This window comes from Sinohyriopsis cumingii, chromosome 14 (assembly GCF_028554795.1).
Source record: "Sinohyriopsis cumingii isolate HCF-2022 chromosome 14, ASM2855479v2, whole genome shotgun sequence".
NCBI classification, from domain to species: Eukaryota; Metazoa; Mollusca; class Bivalvia; order Unionida; family Unionidae; genus Sinohyriopsis; species Sinohyriopsis cumingii.
Window position 1 is genome coordinate 101999514 of NC_142974.1, and position 23825 is coordinate 102023338.

General features: G+C 34.3%; 1 protein-coding gene across 1 annotated transcript in view; it reads left to right on the forward strand.

Moving 5' to 3' along the window:
- Positions 1-4978: 4978 nt before the first annotated feature.
- Positions 4979-23825, forward strand: part of LOC149784501 (hydroxymethylglutaryl-CoA lyase, mitochondrial-like) — a 50693-nt gene continuing 31846 nt past the window's right edge. Inside the window, exons 1-6 of the mRNA XM_089932579.1 lie at positions 4979-5102; positions 9303-9371; positions 15260-15367; positions 18903-18998; positions 21396-21454; positions 23647-23736. Coding sequence (XP_089788705.1) covers positions 4989-5102; positions 9303-9371; positions 15260-15367; positions 18903-18998; positions 21396-21454; positions 23647-23736 — 536 coding nt within the window. The 5' untranslated portion in view covers positions 4979-4988. The remainder of the gene's footprint in view (positions 5103-9302; positions 9372-15259; positions 15368-18902; positions 18999-21395; positions 21455-23646; positions 23737-23825) is intronic.

The window sequence follows — 23825 nt, forward strand, 5'->3', positions numbered from 1 at the left end:
CATCCAGCTGTAAGACAAAGCGTGCAATAACTCCAACAAAAATGACGGTAGATTTGGCATACAATGTACACAATCACCAGCATTATTTATTTAAAGGTTTCTCCGGTGTTCGACGATGAATCGCAAATCCCTTACCTTGAAGTTGTAAATTATCCAGTCGAGTTTAAACATATCGATGTATTTTGACTGACGCAGTTTTCACATGAATGCTTAATTTAGCTTATTTCAAACTTATTATAGTCAGGTTATATCCAGGTTTTAGACAAAATAACTTTTAACATTTTTGGCCCAAGCACCTTATGCATTATTTAGTAATACTAGTTGGTTCGAAATACGTTACTGTGGATAAAGATCTATAGAGTCTAATTGCTGAAAGAACTAAAATGAACTGACATCCCTTATTGACTTACAGATATCGAATATTAATTTTTAATGCTTTAAGAATGACAATGCAAAATGATATTCTCTTGTTAAGGTGCCAAATTGTATAAACTTTCACGACAAAATCTTTGTTTAAAATGTATATTTACTCATAAGAGAAAGCCATATAAAAGCTCACACACATAGAAATATGGAGAGATATACATTTCACATTAGTTTTAAATGTGGCGACACTTTGAAAACGTACGGGAAATGCTATGTTAAAACTGTCCATCGGGTTAAAATTTGGAAGACACTTGATGGACCTACGAATATGTGCATCGAGAGGATATAGTAAAAAGCAACATTGTTAGAAGTGGTTGACCTCAAATCGGTCTACATTGTTAGATTGTTAGAGTTGCCTTCGATATGCTGCACTCTGCGAACGTACCAGAAATCCTTTGTTAAACCTGCCCATGTGTTTAAAATGAAGGAGACACCCTGGTGACATATGGGAAAATCCTGTGTTAAACTATTTAGTTAGAGACCGTTTCCATGTTAAACAAATTTTGGAGACGTGTCGGAAATATAATACTATAATTGTCTGATTCGAGTCCGAAACACACCCGACTATTTAGTACCCGCTTTTTATTACAATACAACACACACACACACACACACACACACACACACACACACACACTATTATCCAACAGAAAGTTTAGGAGTGATAGTAGACACACTATACAAGTATACTATATCACACGCTATCCTTAACACCTGGAGTGTCTTTCGGTTAATATTTGAGAGGATTTATTTATTTAAATTATTCACTGGAATTACAAAGTGTGCACAAAAGTGTACCAAGAGTGCATATTCCTACATCTTGGACTAGATCACTATTTTGGGATAATTGTGAATTCATTCAGGGACATTTTCGATATTATCATTGTGACAGGAACTAGAGGAGGTACTGCCGCTAGACGGTTTCTCCTACTACTTTTACTTCTTCTTCGTTCATGGTGGTGCCTTGCAAAACTGATTTAGGACCAGTGTTTCCTAATTTGGGGAATACATTAAACCCATTTCTAAAGAAATATCTGCTTCTCCGGCAATGTTTTTTTTTTCTTCTTTTGTTTTAGCGACTACTACTGCAGCCATTAAAGAATCATCTCATTATACTGATCATGTGTGTTACATAGCTTACTGTATTTATCCAAATAAAGACTGACAAGATTTAGTCCGTTGAAAACACCTCAGAGTTGAGTGGTGTCCACAGTGAAGTTGATCCGAGAATCAGTGTTGATGAATTCCAGTATAAAAAGGTATGATTTTCTTGCACGATACACTTCAGTGTTTTCGCTCCAGCAACAATGAAGCCACCAAGAAGTTCACACCATCATCATTAAAGAAACAACTTTCATCAAAGAAAGGGCACGAAAGGAATCCCCTCCTCATTTATCTAACAAATGAGATGATTTTCATTCCTGATAAAATCCAATTATCTAATATATAAATAAATCATTCAAAGAGTTTGTTGTTACATGAAAATAATCTTGACATCAGGTACATCAAAGGAAAGGACAATTTAATAGCAGACGCACTTTCAAGTGTATAACAAGGTATTATTTCGTGTACACTTGGTGTAATTTATATAAGTTCTTTTTAACCTCATGTATAATTAGTCTGTGGTAAAAGGAAAGCTTTATCATATAAATGTTTCTTTTCTTTATAGGGGAAGTGTTATGTATATTTGATTTAATTATATCTGATTTAATATATATTTATTTCAATTTAATTGTTTGCTTGTCAGTTTTTTGTTTTAAATTATTTTTCATTACATGCTAATGTAATGTAAATGTATTCAGTGGAGATGATACTTTTTCCAGAAAATAGTTTGACCTTGACTGTTGGTTTTAGTAAACACCAGGTGTTGACCTAGATCCTGGCCTTGTTTCAAAATTAGTAGCAACCACGAAAATAAATTTTATTTTCATTTTAAAATGATTGGTTATTGTCGAGTTTATGATGGGACTCCTGATTAAAGATGTAAATAATTTAATTTTATTTCTTAGAGTAAAATGATTGATTTCTGTCAGGGCCACACTGGGTGTACGTGATCTTTAACAAGTAAATAATTTCGACGAGGATCTGGAACATGATCACGTGACCCCCTTTTGCGTTTTAGAATATGATATAACCTTTGTTTTGGAGAGATGGTCTCAGTGGTTGGGATATTACACTTGAAGTTCTATGTTGTGCTGTTTGGAGTTATTTCAAATAACTTGGATTCAAAAGGATTGGTTCTTGTTTTCCTGGAAAATAGTGTGCTCATATGAAATTGTTAAACAAGGACAGCTTTTATAAACATTTCTTTAGATTTCCGAAACCGGAGTGATATTTCTTGTTTCTACAAGGAACTGTAGACTTCAACCCTTCAGGTTACAGCATACGTCATCAGCTTTCAGCTTGGATTCTTCGTCGGGACTCGAACTGGAAATCATTAGAACATTTTGTTATTACGACTTCTAAAATTGTATTTGTGGATTATTCTTGGGTTATTTTTGGATTTGATTCTTAAAACCGTACATTCATATTTTGTTCTTCATGTTTACAGAATTTTTCCAGGGAAATAAATTATTATATTTTTTCAAAACTTGTTGTTTTCACTCTTTCTTACGTTACTGGTTATTCGAGCCTAAACACGTAGCATAAGAAAAAAAAAACTCCAAATAAATAATAGAAACCGTATCTGAATGTTGTTTGAGCGTTTTAAAAAGGAACTGTACCTTTGTCCAAGATACAGAAAAGCGGTTAGGAAAATATTGGAACGTTTCTCGTCAAACGGTGAAAGAGAAACTATGCATGATCCGAAATAAGACAATATTCAACGACAAAACTTTCTACCCATACTTATATAATCGACTGATGGACCTCTTTTAGAAAAGGTCATGAGATGAGGAAAAAGAAGATAGAAAGGACACATTGTTATGGAAAGATATCACTCTTGTTACTTTGGACTTTACGGAAGGACATACAGTAAGTTAGTTACCTTAACACGATGGGTAAAACTCCATCGTTGGTACGAGACACCATATTTATCTCCTAATCCTATTCTCACCAAGATGTCACAGCTAAAACAAGAATTACGATTGGTGATGGATAAAACTGATTTTGTCAGAAAGAGAAACATTTATTACGGACACTTATTGCAACGTCTTCAACCGCTTCACCAGAAAGATTTACACGAGACAGGTAAAAACCTACATTGAGATGTCAAGAATATCACGAAAAGTGAATAACAGCAACATATGGATGTAAAAAATACTGGACAAGTACTTATATATGATCAGTATGTCTATAAGGTGGACAACATGAATGGAGAAATGTTAAAATGAGCCTTGCACATGCCTCGGTTACAACAAGTGAATTGTCACACGTTGACTTCAGGAAGTAAAAGTTAGATGGAAACGATATCCACCTTGTTTCAATTCATGGCTTGCGTTGAATGCAAATTGAATACCTCAAGGAAGGTAATGTAAAATACAACTTGCATTGTTATATAAATGGCATAACATTTACCTGTAAAAAGACGAGAATGAAACAAAAAGTATTACCAACACTGTTTACCTTACAGCACTTAAATATGTTCTCACACTTGCCTACAGCATGATTTTGTAGACGGTTTTTAAGATGCCAATAAGTCCACAATAAATAATTGATATTAGGAAAGTTTTAAAACCAGTAAATCCGCCATTAAACACTGATATAACGAAATTGTAAAATCAGTTACACCATTTTCACTCAGTTGTCACAGTACATGGGCTCTTGCCAGAAAATATTGTTAACACTATACTGGCTCAACATCAAATGAAACCTACAACACTAAAATTACGTAACCATTTTAGCCAATGAACGGTATAGCTTTTACAAGCAGACAACTGTCTAGTAACAACAACAACAACAAAAACTACTATTAACACAGTTTACCATTCCACAATAAACGCTGGGGTTTTTTTTTGGGGGGGGGGTTGTACAGCATGTTTAACGAAGCTATTAAGTTGTAAAATTGGTCCACCATAAAACATGTATACTGTAGAAATTGTAAAGCTAATTATTCCATTATGAAATTACAAAGACAACTACTGCAGTCGAGTTGTGATCCAATTACCCAAATAAATTATGACTTCATATCCTCACCCCCACTAGAAAAAAAAGATAAATAGCTTTTCCATTTCTTAATATCTTTACTGTCCAGTTAGTCACTTTTAAAAGGTACATACCGAAAATGTCCACATCTGATTATTATATTTTTCCATATTAAAACATACCAAAACAGCTATGACAAACAACTTTTAAAATGGGTGACCCAAAAATATTTCACGCTTTACATCCATGACAAATGTTGACATCAGAGTTCAGTTTGCCTCCTTATCTCTTTATTCCGTTTACATAACGCCCAAAAATATATTTTTGTATCTACATATATTTTGTTAAGTTGTACTATGTATTCGCAGGATTAGTCTAAACCTAAATGTCTTAGAATGGTATTCGCTCAAATAGCATAAGTTATATGTTAGTAGGGTATTTATAACACTACTGTTGTACAAGTCAACAATATATTCAAGATGGCTTCTACCTTGTATACAGCAATGTTTGCTAAATCTTTTAATCAAGTTATCTCCAGAAGACTAGCATTTTCTCTTGTGAGACGAACACTAAGGAATTATTCTCAAGTACATGTACGTATTGCCTAACATTTTTCCAAGAAGGTATGCCATGTTTGTTCCAAGATTTACATGAAACAGCAAGTAGATCCTAATTTCGGGCTGTGAGTCCAAATTTCGATAGAATAAATGCGGTGTCGGTATGCACAAGGTATTTTGAAAAACGCGTTTTAAAGCTCTAACGTTAACTTCTTTGCATTTATCATGGTCTCATTATTCCATATTTTTCTTTTCCCAACATTAAGATATTACGCCAGGAGCTGGTCAAAATTTGAAATCTAAAAATCGGTCGCAAATTTTTTTTATAGAGATCGACATTTCTTATTCAACAAACGGGAATTTGCAGAAATCTATTTATAATACCTTAAACTTTTTATAATACCTTAAACTAAATAAATGTTAAGATATTAATGAATTTATTCGAGTAAATAAAAATAATGTTTAAAACGTATTTAAATTTTTTCCCATGTACGGTATTGGAGCAAATTGCCTCTGATCTGAATTAGGATTCATGTCACTTTGATTTACTCCAAAATATAAGTACAATCCGAGTGAATCAAAAATGCAAAATGCACATTACTCTACATTGTTTCAATTTCATGGATATATTTTCCTAAACACTGAGAAGCAAATGTATACTTAATGACACTTCATGAAGATGGCGAAGGGTTAAGTCATATTTGTGTAGGTTGGTGCTGAATATCACCAAAGTAACAGTCCAGTTCATAAGCTGATGATCAGTCCTATAAAAATTTCATATCCGGTGTTTGAAAAGTTATGAATTTGCTATATGGTATGCATCTTTCAGTCAACAAATTTATATAAATTTGCAGTGTAACATATTTTTGAGTCTTGGGAACGATGTCGCTAAGTACCGTTACTACTTTCGTCATGCTGGCAGTGCATCTTCCAGTTTGGATTATATGTCTGACCCACTTAATTCAAAACTCAATTTAATGCAATGTGCGTGATCTCAAATTTTCAAAAATATCTTTAAAAATAGTTGCTTTTTATATAAATGTATGTGTAGAACAAATATTTGGCTGAATAAGAGGATAAAATGCAATCTAAATACTTTGTAATACCTTTACTCTCCTTAAAACATGCAATACAAATAAAATAATGTCAGATACACAAGATTTGTTTTTTTTTACTTAACATAAAAACCAATAATTCCATGAAGACGTTATTACTTTAACACAGGGTATGGTGTTCTGATCTCTGGGCCAAATGCTAATTTCCAAAAGCATATTAGAGTTATCCTTGGCTGCGCATAGCTATGTGGTGTCCTGTTAGTACTAATATTATTACCCCTAATTAATTCATGGATGGGGTACTAATTTGATCATATATCTTTCAACAGAGCAGCCAGGTGTGATTAACACCCAGTTGTATTTTTGCAACAATTTTTGCTCATGTTCATGTCAGTGCATATTATAGTCACACGGGTCATATATAATTCATTTTGTTTATAAATTTAATCATGATATGGTTATAACAAACTTTATTCAGTCATGATTTTTGAGTGATCTACAGGTTAATTGTCTTAATAAAATTACCAGATGAAAATTATCAGTTGCTGTTGACTTTTACAATGGCAGTTTGGCATTACACTAGGTCAAGAAAATTGATATTGGATTGAACTATTATTAATGCAGGGTGAATCTAGGTATGATTGCATGAACAAGTCGTGTGCAAATGCATCTCCTATATGGATGTTCAACTTTGAATGGGATAGAAGAGTAACATACAGTAAGTTTTATTCTTAGCTTGTACATGTAACATTTCTTCAAAATGATAATTAGCATAATGTAAAATTTAATTAAAATGAATCGGAACTGACAGCCATCTTTTTAGTCCTTTACTTGTATGAAACAACATATTTAAAGGATATCAGATACCATACAGAAGATATATACAAAGTTACATAATTGCCTCCAATTTATTGGACTTGTCTGCTAATTTTTGTTTTCCATTACCTAATGGAAAATAACCTTCTATAATGATCCTGATGTTTGCATACCTATGACCTGGATGATGTATAATTCACTTTGGACTAGATAAACATATTTACCTTTTCGATTAATAATGATCTTGATATTAAGCCCATACAAAGAGAGAATAATTTAGCTATGTATTAGTTGCTTACAATGAAAAAGGTCAATCAGGTCAGGCAGAGATGAATTCATTTTAGGACATGATCAAGTACACCAAACAATGTTATATTACAATAGCATGTAATGAAATATTTTTAAAAAAAGATTTTAAAACTAACAAACAATTAAATTAATAATACATAACAGTGTTGAAAAACAAATTACACTGCCCAGCTATTTGTTATGACAGATTCAAAATCCTAACTCCATAGTGATCAGTAATTTTTGTCTGGAATTATGATATTTATGGTGCACAGCATGGAACAATCAGGATTCAATTAAATTTGATGAAATCATTCTAGTATTAATTTTTAAGAACACCAATTAATATTTAATTTAATGCACCCACATGACCACATTAACATACACCTTAAACAATTGCAAGGTCTTATCCAGAATTACTCTAAGTATACTTTAAACAATTGAAGCACAATAGGTGACCATTTAAAAGAAAATATCTCATTGGATGAGCATGGCATGGATTAGTCCTACAATATAAGACATCAACCCTGATATGTTGTTTGTGTCAATGTCTTATCTCTAAATTAAATGGCATTGTATAGTGTGTTCCCGGTCGACTGACAAGAGAACTCGATTATACATTTCAGGAATATCTCACACACTTGCCAGCCCATATTAATACATTTTCACAAATTGAAGTTTTATTATTTTAGTCGGACTATATTTACACTTGTGTCTTTTTCCTGATGGAATCCAATTTTAACACAAGCAAGTGCCGTGTTTTCAAGTTCTATTAACATACGTTTCATTTTATTAAAGTTGATAGTAGCCAAGGAATGATGAAGTCACTTGAAGTTTTAATGAAATTAATAAAAACATAATAATGTTGACAAATATGATTAGATAGCTTCGCGGTGTTAAAGAAACGTAACTCTCATTTAACTGACTTTGTTTCATCAGTTATGTATTTATAAACATATCTATGTTTACTTACAAGTATGCTAGGTACCAATCACTGTGAAACTTAGAAGACTGAATTTCATGAAAACTGATTATCATGGGACTGCCATATTTTCTTACTGGTCTGTCAGGTCCATCTGTAAGTGAGATAGACCCAGATCTCACATTATGAAATGGCAAATATGGAATAATCAGAGGAACTTGTTATTACATTTGTTCTGAAGTCAGAATAGTTATTTGACTGGCAGATGTATTCAGCGGTTTTCAAGGGCTCAGTTTTTGGTTGTATAAAGAAATTTTATTATACAAATGATTATTCATCAATATGTATAAAAAAAATTATCTTCTTTGTCAAGAAAAAATAATTAATCCTTTGCATCATATTCTCTGTTGAAATTATAAGAGACAATAATTACATATCAGTGTCATAATCTGATGTCTTTTCTGTCTAGGTAGAAATAAGTAATACATTAGAACCTGTATTAAAAGACCACCCCTTCTGCCAAAAAATAATGGTCTCTCAAGACAGTTGGTCTCCCGTAACAGGTCATAACACTATATAATCAATAAATATGTGCATGGAGATTCTGGTCTCTCAGAGTAGGTGGTCTCTCATAGTAGTGGTCTATCCAGAAAGGCTTTACTCTATACTCATGTATAAATGAAGCTCAACTGCAAACAACATAAAGCATTGGCAGATCAGGGTCTATGTTGTTTGTTCTACTATTATTCCTTGCAGTCTGCCTTGGCCCATATCTGACAGTGCATTTTGTAATGGCAGATATGGATCAGTGCAGTTTGATGAACTCAGCATCTGTGGGAGTATATATAGTAAGTGAAAACATTGGTTTGACTGATTCAAAGGTGAAAGACATTAATGAATTACTTCAAAGATACATACGCTATAGGATTTGTTGTTTTTATTTCCATATATTTTATTCTTAATTGATCCTTATCGCTCAAAATACAATTTTGTTATTTGTCAGTAACCTTTGGTCAAACTTGCTAGGTGGAAACTCAAGTTAGCCATCATCATAGATTAACTTAAATTATTAGCATTATTTACTTTCCACTTATGCATGTCTTTTCTAATCAAATATACTGCAGGCCTGATAAAAGTGTGTCTCTTCTTTTTTAGATAGCTGGTCTTCCGTCTTTTGTCAAAATTGTTGAAGTTGGTCCAAGAGATGGATTACAGAATGAAAAGGTAATCAAATTAATTATTATAAATGCATCTCGGCATAGTATATGCAATTTGAGAATTTGATATTCATTTGTGATATACTGTAGTATAATTTATTTTCGTTGGGCTAAATTTGTCATGGTTTTGTAGGAAAAAAAAGGGTATTTTCATGGGTACTTAAATTTGTGGTTTTGCCTTTCAAAGTTTGCATATTAGTAGGTTTTTAATTTCATGGTTTAACCTCTACAAATACCCAAAATAAAGAATACAAAAGAATAAAACAATGCTGATACAAACAGCGGTAACTTAAATGTTTAAAACAATACTGCCACCTGTATGAGCACAAATCAAAGACCTGGCAAGTTCAGTAATTGGGGCCCCGAGTGGCCGAGTGGTCTAAAGCGCTCTCCGTTACGAATCACTGCCATCTCACCTCTGTCTGCATGGGTTCGAGTTGAGGATTTGGCTAGTGTGGGTATGTGAGAAAGCTTGCCAGTAGCTTCTCGTGGGTCGGTGGTTCTTCCCAGGGTTTTTCTGGGTTCTTCCTCCACCATTAATACTGGCCACCATGCATAGCCTATCATGTGCTAAAATATGGCGTTAAACCCCACAACAACGACAAGTTAAATAATTACACTGTCTTTTCGACAAGGTGAATAACATCAGTCCAAGCTGACGCAGCCAACAACACTAAAATAATACGTCCATCTCAATGAGTGCAAATAAGACACCTGTCAAGATTAATGACTTTCGCCATGTTTTGTTTGAGTGCTCAACATCAAAGGAAGCCGACGCAGCCAACAACACTAGGCCAGTCAATTATTAAAGTACATATGAATGATCTCTTACTTAAACCACTGTCCATCAAGTTGTACCATCAGTACTTTCTGACGATCATGGCATTAACACATTGGCTTAAGAGTGGTAAAATTCAACTTAGACCCCCGTCGGTTCCTGGACTTCCTAACCCATCAGAAGCTCCGAACACGTCTCAGGCACTCACTTGCCAGGCAATTAACGTTTGGGCCTGCCTCTTCTACAGACCGACTTCAGCCACTAGACTTGATGGTAAATAAAGAGTACAAAGCAGAATTAAAGTCACACTTCCACAATGGTATGCTAAACAGATCATGGATGCCATTATGGAAAAAGATGTTACTGATGATGATCAGTGCATGGTATTAGTAAACCTTGCAACCTCATTAATTGAGCCAATTCATGCTGAATCAATAATTGCAGCTCACGTGACAATGAATGAAAGATCGGACCTAATTATAAGTGGTTTTGAGAAAACTGGGCTTATTTAATTCAGCAATTTGGGGATTATTTACCTGAGAAGCATTTCTGGGTACCGTAAGACTTGTTTGACATGATGTTGATACAGTGGGTTTGTCAAAAAAATCTGTGAAGTGTGAGCTTTAATACTCTGCTGTAATTAGTGTATACACATAGTGTTTCATTAGTAATAGTGTTTGGATTAAAAATGCATGGATAAAATGAAATGTGCTTTCACAAGGATTTAAACATTTCAGCAATAGTTGTACTCGAATGAAGGATGGATTTGAATAAGTATTAAATTTAATTTTCATATACTGTTATTTTGTGTTATTTTTTCTTTCATTTTCAGTATTATTATTGTTTGAATACCTTATGGTTTTTCTCTATTTTCTCTTTATCCTTACTTACCTCACATATCGATTTAAGGCAGTCAGTAAAAATTACATCTATCGAATACCTTATCAAATGTAAGCATTGAAACAAAATAAAATTATTTATAATTCTTGTTTCAAAAGGTTCAAGTAAAAAATTAAACAAACACATGTAAAAGCTAATATTTAATTACCAGATGGACGTCATTACATCAACTAGAGCAGCCATCTAGAAATTCTTGTAATCACCAAATTACCTGAATGAATGATCATATTGACATGTGGTTTTCACTAAAAGACTAATCATGATGTCTAGTTGGTCCTAAATAAAAATGGTGCCAATTTGACTTCCACTTTGGCTTTCACAGTGATCATCTTGAAAATATTGTTATTACAAACTCCTTCTGAATGAATGGTCATATTGGCACAGAATTGTTACTAAAGACTTCTTAGAGTATCTAGTTTGCCTCAGTGAAAATGGCACTGATTTGAAATCCATTATGTCTATCACGGTAACAATCTTGAAAATCTTGTTACTGCTAGCTCTCAATGGATGATGTTATTGAAATAATATTTTCACTAAATGAAGTGCTCAAATGATCCGATAGCATGATTCCCAGTACCCCTCTAATTTCAGATTAATCCCCTCCTTTATTATAAGAGAAGTGTCCATCCGGCTTTTTTTTTTTATAAAGAAAGAAATAATTTGCTTGAGAATATTTAAATTGCACTGACAAAATGCATAAAATTTTATTCTGAAGTTGTTGGAGGTCTAATAATTTATTTATATTTATTTCCAATATGTTGCCTTTATTTTTGTGGAGATTGTCTACTTACCAAACATATGTCAAAATCTATGTTCAAAGCAGATTATGAATGGGGAACATATTACCTGGATGACCAAAACAAAAATTAATCCTCACTTGGCTTTAACATACAGTTGATTCTACTGGCAGTAGGACACAAAATACTGTTTTCACGGGCCTATATCACACATATTGTTTTACTTCTGAAATCTGCTGCTTTGAAATTTAAGATTTTGTTATAATAATAATTACTATAAAAGACTATTATTACAAGTTCTGTCATTGCAAACACAGAAAAGAACCACACTATTGTGGACCAGACTTTTTAACAGTCATTGTGACCAGTTCAGTGGTACATGTTTGAGGTACAGAATGAAAGCAAACATGTGTAAACATCAAGCTATTAATTGATTACCTTACTGTGTAACCTGGAGAGTCTAGGCCAAATATGGGATGGCTTTTCTTAGGTGTTAAAAGTAATACATGGATACAAAGTGATCAGTGATGGTTTGTGAGTCTTTGATGAAAAGTCAGCCTTTGGTAGTGGTGAGATGGAAAGGAAATACTAAACCAAAAATTGTATCAGCAGAAAGTCTTGATTTGTTGTTGTTGTAGAGTTTAACGCCATTTTTCAGCACGTGATAGGCTATACATGGCAGCCAGTATTAATGGTGGAGGATGAACCCAGGAAAACCACGGAAAGAACCACCAACCCACGAGAAGCTACTGACAAGCTTTCTCACATACCCACATTGGCCGAATCCGAGACTCGAACCCACGCAGATAGGTGAAATGGCAGTGATCCGTAACGGAGAGCGCTTTAGACCACTCGGCCACTAGGGCCCGAAAGTCTTGAGTAAGTAGTGCAATACTGCTTAAACATGTAAGGTAGCACCTGTAAATAACGTCAGAGGTGCTGATGTAGTGAGTAAATATGACCTTCATAGGATAACTGGACAATGATTGACATCAGGACCTGAAGAAAACATTGCTTTGTGTAAAATATTTTGAGATCTAAATAAACACACTAGTCAATTTAATAAAACAAAAAAATCACATTTATTGTACAGCAGTTCCGTCATTGTGCAACAAAAAGTAGTTAAAAACACATGGAATTGGAGTTGGGACTTGTGGAATTTTACTGCAGGTTTGTGATATATTTTTTTTGAGTCACCATTCCCGGACCTGTGTCTGAAAAAAATTATCTTTGAGCACTGAAATGACCTCACATGGCATCCAGTTGGTCTTAATGAAAATGGTACTGATTTGACACCAATATGCTTTCCATTGTACCCATCATGAAAATCTTTTTAGCATTACCCATGTTGAATGGATGGACAAATTGACATGGGATTTTTGTTGAAAGATTTATTATGATTTGTAGTTGGTCCTAAATGAAAATTACACCAATCTGACACTAAATAAACAACAGAGTTTCCCTCAGATGTCCAGTATAGCTGCCATGATGACAGTCTTGCAAACAGTCTTGCAAATCTTGTTATTGCTACTTCTCCTGAATGAATGTCATATTGGCATGGAATTATACCTAGAAGACTTGTTATGGTGTCCAGTTGGTCCCATGCAGTATGTAACTAGCTCTAGAGAAATGTTGCTCATCTGGTATCCAACCAGGATCTATAGCTGTCTTTGAAATTTGTATCTGTTCCTCATGCATGAATGATTGGATTAACAAAGGGGTTTCATTGCAATACTTATTGGAATATATACATGTAATTGGTTTTGAATGAAGATAGTGTAGATCTGACCAACAACATATCAACACATTTGTGAAGAAGTTCTGAAAAAGATGAACCAATTGATTTCGGGATCTCCACATCAGTGGTCACCTCCTCTTCATGGCCAGTTCATTTGGCACTGATGAGTCTGCATCCACAGGAGCCCACCCATCTGATGCTGCATTTTAGGCCCCCAAAACATTAAATTTAGCCCTTATATGCAGCCACATGTTATCTGTGTTGGGAACCAATATTTAATTCATACACTAAGGTAAGTAGTCTGATAATCTCCACCAATGTCTGTTTCCCAATGTCAGGATTGTTACTGAAAGAAATGTTGGCCATTGTACGGTCGATTATAATATGGTACCATCAGATTTAATATTATATCATTGTCTATAAATACTTATGTTTACAGGCGATGGGTTTAACAATGTTGTGATAGAGTTTTGAGCCTCACACAGCTGTTGAGTTCTTGTCCTTGATGATTGTGACTGAATATAATTGTCATATCATAAAATGGTCAACATAAGCTAAATATAGGCTTTCTGGATTCACACGGAAAAGACATTTACCATGAACAAAACATGTACCAGACAAAGACCCAAAACTAGTACTTGTATTACTTTTTTATATAAACAAGGCATTTTGTCTACCCTACAAAAGTTTTAACTGCATCTTAACAAAATTTTAACATACATGTATCACTTAAACGGAAAATTTTACTTTAGAAAAAACAGGAAAAGTCTTTCTACTCATCAGCAATGGGGTGAGTTCAGGAGTTCTTGCCCAAAAATATGATGCTGGAAAGACTCAAATAAACAACATCATAACAGATAAGGTGAATATGCAGCAGCAGTGGGAAAATGGAGCAAGTGGAAAGATGATGATTCTAAATGCCAAGTAATATTTGTACCAAGATTTAAATTATGTGTTTTAGTGGTTTTGGAATGCACATGCCAGCAAAACCCCACTTGCATTTCATGCTTAAGAATCAAGAACTATTGAACGATGTACATGTATGTTCACTTGCAATAAGTCTTAATCTTAAGTGAAAAAGAACCTTTCATTAATTAATATTACTTTTAATAAGGCCACCTTACTGGTGAAAAACGGGTGGCCATATAAGAGGAGTCCACTGTACAAATAAGTTTGATGAATTTTTGTCACAAAACCCAGTTACTTTATTTACCAAGGAAATACCCTGAATAATACTACTTAAGTGAATTTGTATTCTTTTCCAGAAAGTAATACTTATGGAGTTTATTAAACTTAGCCTGTGGTTACATTGTGACAAAGTCTGAAGCAAGTTTATTGATTTTCAATCCAGGACGTCAAGTTGCAGGGTGGGTGGGGGGTGAAGTCCATGATAAAAAATACTGTACTGCACTTACATATATCTAGTGAATATTTTATCTTAAATATAAGATACTAGCATTTAAAGGAAGAAATAGTCTTATATTGGATTCCTGGAAATTTATTGTTGCCAGTTGAGCATCAGTGCCTTCAAGAGACTCTTGCTTATATTGCTGTGAAAACATTTGAACCACATCATATCATCCAGAATATTTGGAATTTGTTTCTATTTATTCTAATGCAGCCTTTCCTTGTGGAAAAGGTCAAAATGATGATTTGATTTTTAATAGAGTTTTCACATTGGTGAAACATGTACACATATGCATATATATAGTTTGCTGAACCATGACTTTTTTCTTTTTCAGAACACTGTTCCAACTGAAACAAAAATTGAATTTGTCAACAAATTATCAGAATCTGGTTTACCTGTGATAGAGGTCACAAGTTTTGTTTCTCCAAAGTGGGTACCACAGGTAACTGAAAATCTAATGAATATTGCATTTCCATTACCTTTTTATTGATTTTATTTACAAAGTAAAATATTTACTTCCAGTACAAGCAAAATTATTTTTGTTTTCTTAAGCATTCAGGTGCCATTTCATCAGGAAAATTTGTCGTTTCACATGGTTTCATGGGTATTTCTCATTTAAAATGCATGTATGTTTGTGACACATGAAATGCACTGCATTGATTCCATGTGTAAAATTGCACTACCTTAACTCAGTATGTAAAAGTACACTACATTGACTCAGGATGTAAAATTACACTATATTGACTCAGGATGTAAACTTGCACTACATTGACTCTGTATGTAAAATTACATTTCATTGACTCAGTATGTAAATTTACACTTCATTTACTCAGTATGTCAAATTACACTACATTGATTACTTATGTAAAATAACACTACATTGACTCAGTATGTCAAATTACACTTCATTAACTCAGTATGTCAAATTACATTTCGTTGACTCAGTATGTAAAATTACACACCTTGACTCAGTATGTAAAATTACACTTCATTGACTCAGTATGTAAATTTACACTACACTAAGGATGTAAAATTACACTTCATTCATTCAGTATGTAAAATTACACTTCATTCACTCAGTATGTAAATTTACACTACACTAAGGATGTAAAATTACACTTCATTCACTCAGTATGTAAAATTACACTACATTGATTACTTATGTAAAGTTACACTAATTTGGCTCAGTATGTAAAATTGTAGCATCTATTTAGTAGAATCTTCTGTCAAATTCTGTGACATTCAAGAATAAATATTATGCTACTGGTTCTTATTTATTGAATTTTTATTCTTCTCTGCATTCAGCAGGGCCAGTTTGAATTGGTATGGTCATTCCATCCCTACATCATTTTGTAAGGCCCTCCATCTATCCAGAAAAGCTAGTTTGCAAGATTGAATGCGAAAAAATGTTTGACATAACGAAATGAAATTTAAGTAACATACTTATTATGTATATATATAGCTGACCTGATTCAATTTTCAGGCCATTATAGCAATGTTTAGCCCTACTGGTCATATAGTATAGGAGCTGATCAGATGACCTGTGGTTTGTTGGCTGGCTGTCCATTAGCACACATATATAATGCAACTGTATCTGATCTTAAACTACTTTGAGAAGTCCCAAGAATCTTCGCACACATATTCTATGGTCTGGTTGGTCCTAAATTAAAATGGTACATATTGGTAATCAAATAATTACTTGAAAATCTGTTGATCTTAAATGAAAATGGTGCCACTTGGTTATCCAGTATGGTCAATACTGTGGCTAGCTGTATCGAATATGGCCACTACTATGGCTAGCTGTATCCAATATGGTCACTACTGTGGCTAGCTGTATCCAATATGGTCACTATGGTGGCTAGCTGTATCCAATATGGTCACTACTGTGGCTAGCTGTATCCACTGTGGTCACTATTGTGGCTAGTTGTATCAAATATGGTCACTATTGTGGTTAGCTGTAATCAATTTGGTCTCTACTGTGGCTAGCTGTATCCAATATGGTCACTACTGTGGCTAGCTGTATCCAGTATGGTTACTACTGGGGCTAGCTGTATCCAATATGGTCACTATTGTAGTTAGCTGTATCCAATATGGTCACTACTGTGGCTAGCTGTATCAAATATGGTCACTACTGTGGCTAGCTGTATTTAATATGGTCACTACTGTGGCTAGCTGTATCCAATATGGTCACTACTGTGGCTAGCTGTATCCAGTATGGTCACTATGGTGGCTAGCTGAAAAATAATGTTATTGCTTCTCCTCCATGAGACTTCTTGTGATGTCTAGTTAGCGTAAAGTAAAAAAATTGTGCCAATCTGACATTCCATTATGGCTGCTCACTTAAAAATATTGTTATCACTATTCCTCCTAAATGGAAATTCATATTGAAATGGGGGTTTTATGACAAGACTTCTTATGATGTCTCCTTCGTCCTAAGTGAAAATAATGCTGGTCAGACATCAAATATGGTCACTATGGGCTGGGAGCAGTCTTGAAAGTGTTGTTGTCACTACTTGTCCCAAGTGGGAAGTCTTGCAAACATCAGGTTTTCATAAGACTTCTTATGGTACCTAGTTAGACCTAATGAAAATTATTCCATTGTAATATCCAATATCTAATGTAATATCCAATACACCACTCCTATGATAACTTGTGCCCTGATAACTTGATGAACCAACTTATAATGTGTGGTCAGGCATGGATCCCATTTTTTTAAAACTAGAAATTACCAAAACAATTTACTCCATCTGTTGAACTTAAAGAAAATTGTGATAACACAAACTTTGATATGCCGCTAGTTTTATCATCGAAAACAGTAGATAGGACCTGGAAATTTCAATCAACATCATGAAATTGTTAACTTTTAATAAAAAGTCAAAAAATTTTAACATTTTATTTTCAAACAACATTCTTAGTATATGATAAATAACAATATTCAATGAAATTAACTCACTGAAAATGTCACTTATGCCTACTGGAGGCAGTACTTTAAAAAATAAAAACCAGTTAAATAATTTTTTATCAAGTGAAATTTCTGTTTTAGTTACCATTTAGCTAGGTTTAAGTGTAATGATCATAAACACAATGTGCTCTCTTGTATTCAAACGTAAGAACCTAATTAAGTGTCAACACTGTTTTGATATCTGACTTGCAGAAGTATTTGTTGTATTGTTGCACTGAATTAAAAGCTGGCCTTATATGTACTATCACTTTAGTTGTGTCTTTTCTATCAAATAAAGGATGTTTTGGTTTTGTCAAGCAGAGATGGTATAACATAATGTTTTCAGAGGTCCCTCAGTAACTCCCTTCCCTCAGTTTTAGTGTGGTATATGTTTGTGTGCAAGTTATCGAAGGAATGATGTATCTTGAAAATCTTGATTTCACCTACTGAATAAACAATCATATTCACATGGTAATTTAAACAAAACACTTCTTATACTGTCTAGTTAGTCCTAAATGAAAATCTTGTTAATTTTCCATTCAGTACTGCATCTGTAATGACTAATTTGAAATTCTTTTTATTGTGAGAACAATCAGAGATGGTTGAAACACTCAGCATTTAAAAACTAGAAATGGTATTATTTTGAATTCCTGAAAACTCTTTTCAGTCAGTATTTGTGTACATGTACTATGGAATAACATTTATCAGATGTAGAGAAATGGAATAAAAGGGAGTCAGTGTACTATTGATGTGTTTATAGATGCAGTTTTTATCCCTCTTCTTGTGTCAGGGTTGGGAATGCAGGGCTATATGTGTACATTTAGATTCTGCATTATTGGTTATGTTGTACAGCTTCTGCACAAAGATTGAATTAAGGTCAAAATGTATAAATACTGCAACTAGTTAAGTAAAGAGTAAAAGTGAGTACATGAAAAAAATCCTTTACTCTTCTCTGCAGTTTTTAAAGTGGTTTTGATGTTTTGTTTTCATGTTTATTTTCTTTATTATTTCTTTATCAATTCATTTATTTTGTCAGATGGCTGATCACTCAGAAGTTCTAGCTGGAATCAAGAGGTATCCTCATGTAAAGTATACTGCCTTGACTCCAAACCTCAAGGGTTTTCAAGGGGCTGTAAGTTGACCTTTCTTAATTGTTACTCAAGCGAAGCAAGCTTTGAAAATTATGTTTGTTAAAATTGGAAAAGAAATGCCAAAAAATATTGATATTTTATAATGGCAAATATAAATAATATCTGGATCTTTGCAGTTTGTTAGGATTAAAAATTACATTAAACAGCATAGACCCTGATCTACCAGTGCATTATGTGATGGCAGATCCTTTTCTGTATTGTTTGCAGTTGAATTCAACTTATATGCAAGTATATACAATAATAAGCAAAGGTTTAATAAGTATGGTTGGTAATAAGCAAAAGGCTAATTGGTATATATGGTAATAAAAGGTTAATTAATCAGTATAGATGGTAATAAACATAGGTTAATCATTATATACAGTAATAAGCAAAAGGTTAATCTGTATATATGGTAATAAATAAAAGTTTAATCAGATTATACAATAGTAAGCAAATGGTTCATTTGCATATGTGGTAATAAACAAAAGATTAATCAGTATTTGGTAATAAACAAAAGGTTAATCAGTATAGATGGTAATGAATAAAAGTTTAATCAGATTATACAGTCATAAGCAAGAGATTAATTGTATATTTGGCAATAAAAACAAAAGGTTAATCAGTATATGTGGTAATAAACAAAATGTTAATTAGTATATGTGGTAATAAACAAGGTTAATCAATATATGGTAATAAACAGAAGGTTGGTCAGTATAGATGGTAATAAACAAAAGGTTAATCAGTATATGTAGTAATAAACAAAAGGTTAATCAGTATATACAGCAACAAAAGGGTTAATCAGTGTATGTAGTAAAATTCAAAAGTATAATCAGTAATGACACCATGGTAGGAAAGTTTCTGTTCTAAACATATCATTTTTGCCTAATTAATGACCATGTAGTTGTAATTTTTTAATATTGTAAGCATCTAGATCATGTTCAGTTAACTGTAGGTAAAATCTTTAGAATTGTTTTTACAAGGAACTTTTTAACTCGCACTGAATCGGCCAGTTTTAAGCATATCTGTGTCTATTTCTTGCAGTCACTGGTAAATGTAAGATATCCTTACTAGGAAAAGAGTTTACATTTAAAAAGAGATTTCATTTAATTTGAGAAGTTTTTAACGGAATCGGTCATTGACCAGAAGAGCGTATGGGATGGTCTGTGCTCTGTCGTCAGTTAGTTAGCATAAGTTTATTATCAGTACTCCTCATAAACTTCTTGCCTTGAAACTTTATACTCGCATTCATTACAGGGTCTACTTGGTCCTTAGGGACAATGGTGCTGCTTGGACATCCAGTATGGCTACCACAAATTGTAATAATGGCCATCTTTGAAAATATTTTTATCCTAACTCTTCCTGAATGAATGGTTGTATCATCATGGGCTTTTATATAAAAGACTCATGATGACTAGTTGGTCCTAATGTGCTGATCTGATGTCAAATATGTCCACCATGGCAGCCATCTTGAAAATCTTCTTGTAGCTTCTACTATGAATGGATAATTGTATCAACTTGGGATTTTAGCTAATAGATTTCTTATAATTCTAGTTTGCCTGAAGAAAACGTCATCTATCCAATATGGCTACCATGGCAGCTATCTTAGAAACCCTATCACAACTCTATTTAAACAGAATGTCATAGTGATGTGGGGTTTTCAATAGAAGGCTGCATATGATTCCAGTTGAAAATTTTGCCAAGCTGATGTGAGGTATGGGCATAGCAGCAGCCATCATAAAAATCTTGCTATTGCTACTCCTCCTGAATTTAAAGTCATGTCTTCAATCACTTTTTGTCTCTAACAAATGATGATATATCTCTAAATGGATGGTATTGTGTTTTCACCAGTAGACTCATTATGATGCCAAGTTGGTTTGAAGATGGTGCCAGTCACAAATCCAGTATGGTGGCCATGATGACTGTTTTAATAATCTTTCTGCCGCCTGAATGGATGATCATTATGATAGGGATTTTCATCAGTCCTAGATCAAATTGGTGCCACTATTCAGCCAGAGTGGATGATCATAATGACGTACGGTTTTCTGCAAAAGACCTCTAATTTCCATTTTGCCCTAACTGAAAATGGTGCTAAGCTGCTATCCAATATGTCTACCACAGCAGCTAATTTGAAATTCTTGTTATTTCTCAAGAATACCAGAGCTGGTTTCAACACTCGACAGCTAAAAGTAAGAAATGATCTTGACTTAAATACCTGGAAATTCTCTTATGCCCAATAGAGCATGAATGCTTTAGAGGGATTCTTGTTTGCTTGTTTTTGGACACAGTTATGCCATTTATTTTGCAATAAACTTGAATCAGAAAGGTTCATAAGCCAACTTTCAGTCAGAAATTTTGGAGGAAAGAATGTGTGTTGCACCTCAAATTGTCATTTTTAATTTCAGTTCAAAGCTGGTGCAGATGAGGTTGCTATCTTTGGTGCTGCATCAGAATCATTTAGCAAGTAAGTTGCAGTGATCCCCCATGAAACTGGTGTTATGTATATTTAATTTGTATTGTGCATTGTCTTCGCTTCTTAATTACATTTGGGCCCCGAGTGGCCGAGTGGTCTAAAGCACTCACCGTTACGGATCACTGCCATCTCACCTCTGTCTGCTCGGTTTGAGTCTCGGATTCGGCTAATGTGGTTATGTGAGAAAGCTTGCCAGTAGCTTCTCGTGGGTTGGTGGTTCTTTCCGGGGTTTTTCTGGATTCTTCCTCCACCATTAATACTGGCTGCCATGTATAGCCATCATGTGCTGAAAAATGGCGTTAAGCCCTACAACAACAACAACATCAATTACATTACCCAATCATAATACCTTAGGAGAACTACCACTACCTCACAAATCCAGCCGTGAGCTCCCAAATACTACTTTTAGCTAAAGGGAGCTTCCAGGGGTTTTCCAGGGTTCTTCCTCCACCAATTATACTGGCCACCATGTATGGCCTATCTTGTGCTGAAAAATGGCATTAAACCCTACAACAACAACAACAACAACAACAACCAATCTGGGGACGAGGACAAATCTGACCTAGTACCCTCCCAACAATTGTTTGTCTAGAAATGAAGTTCAATAACAGGAAAACATGGTTCATCTTCTCAGGATCAGGCATTGAAAATCTACAACATAGTGGCTTCTTTACTCTTGGAGAGAACCCTATCAGCATTGAATTCCTTTGCCACCTAGGTTTACTCAGTGCGGCAGCAGACCTCCTTTTCCTAGGTCATCTTTTTATGCACCCATTACAAATGCTTCTTCTGTCTCAATGGAGACCCTAAGTTTGCCTTCTGGACCAACCTCTAACCAACTGCTCACAACTGAGGCACCATCTGCAGCCTTGGGGCAATCTTTCTTGGCTCACAGCGGGTATACTTCTTCACTTACCACCACCCGAGATTACAGTTTGTACCAACACCTGTACAGAGAGCTGGAGAGCCCACCTGTTACCATCATTTTGAGAAGCTAGCAGTGCATGGTCTCCCCATGAACGTCTTTTGCACATCAGTCTTCTGGAAATGATGACCATTGTGAAAGCCTTTCACTGATGGCAGTTAACGCCTCTCTGGCAAGGGAGTCCTGATTCTGTCTGACAACTCTACAATAGCTACTTATCTCAAATGACAGGGAGGAACCAAGTCCCCAGACCCATGGTGTGGGACTTTATAAACTGGTGTTGTCAGTAACAAATCCACATACGTGTTCGCCATATGCCAGGATGCCTCAATGTTCCAGCCAACTCATCACGAAACAGCCAACTGATTCAGCCAGAATGGTCTCTTCATTCCTCGGTTTTCACCCAGATCTGTACCTGATGTGGTTAACCATTGGTGGACCTATTTATGACAAGGTGGAATACCAAACGCCCAACCTTTGTCTCTCCCATCCCAGAACCAAAAGCATAAAGCACCAGACATAACTGTAAACTGCCACATTGCAGATATTGTAGTGATATGACTGAAAGTGTTTTAAAACTACAATAAAAATCCAAATCACACACACACGCATAGTATGCAATGATGTACTTAATAGCTTAACTAATACATGGTGATAACAATGTTGTGAACTTATGGAAGCATAGCAACTTAAACCTTTGAAGTATATTTAAATAATAATAGCTGTTTATTATGGCATTATGGGCCTGCATTCCAGAAAGCTGCTGTGGAAAAAAATGAATTTAATGTGTGATAAATTGTGGTTTTTAAATTTATCATGAATTACTTTGTCCTGTCTCGTATTAAGACAACTTTACAGTGCTGTCTCGTGGTCAAATATTGTCATTTTAATACCATATATTCTAGCTTGGAAGACTTATATAAGTCAAACCTCCAGCAACATAATGGATAATGCACCAGAAGTCAGGAAATGTATCATTTGTTCTATTAATTACTCTTAGAAAACTGTGGCCTCTTTAATTTTGGCAATATATATATTCCATAAATTCAGAAACATTTGACCCAAATTGCATGGCAGCAACCTAAATTCCTTACAGTGCTATTTATATAATTTTAAAATCTTTGTAAGTTAAGAAATTTACCAGAGGACTGTAGATAAGACATGTTAATGATATGGGGAGAGATATCAGTCTGGTCAACAATATAAAGTTACTGATAAATATTATTGATTTTAATCAAGCAATTTTCTCATTTTTCAGGAAAAATATTAACTGCAGTATTGAAGAAAGTTTAAAAAGATTTGAAGAGGTCATGACTGCTGCAAGGATAGCTAAAATTCCAGTCAGAGGGTAAGATTAACACTACCAGGCAATAGAGTGTGTATTTCAGGGCTTGGTCAGAGGGTAAGATTTGTAATAGCCAGGCAGTAGAGTGGGCA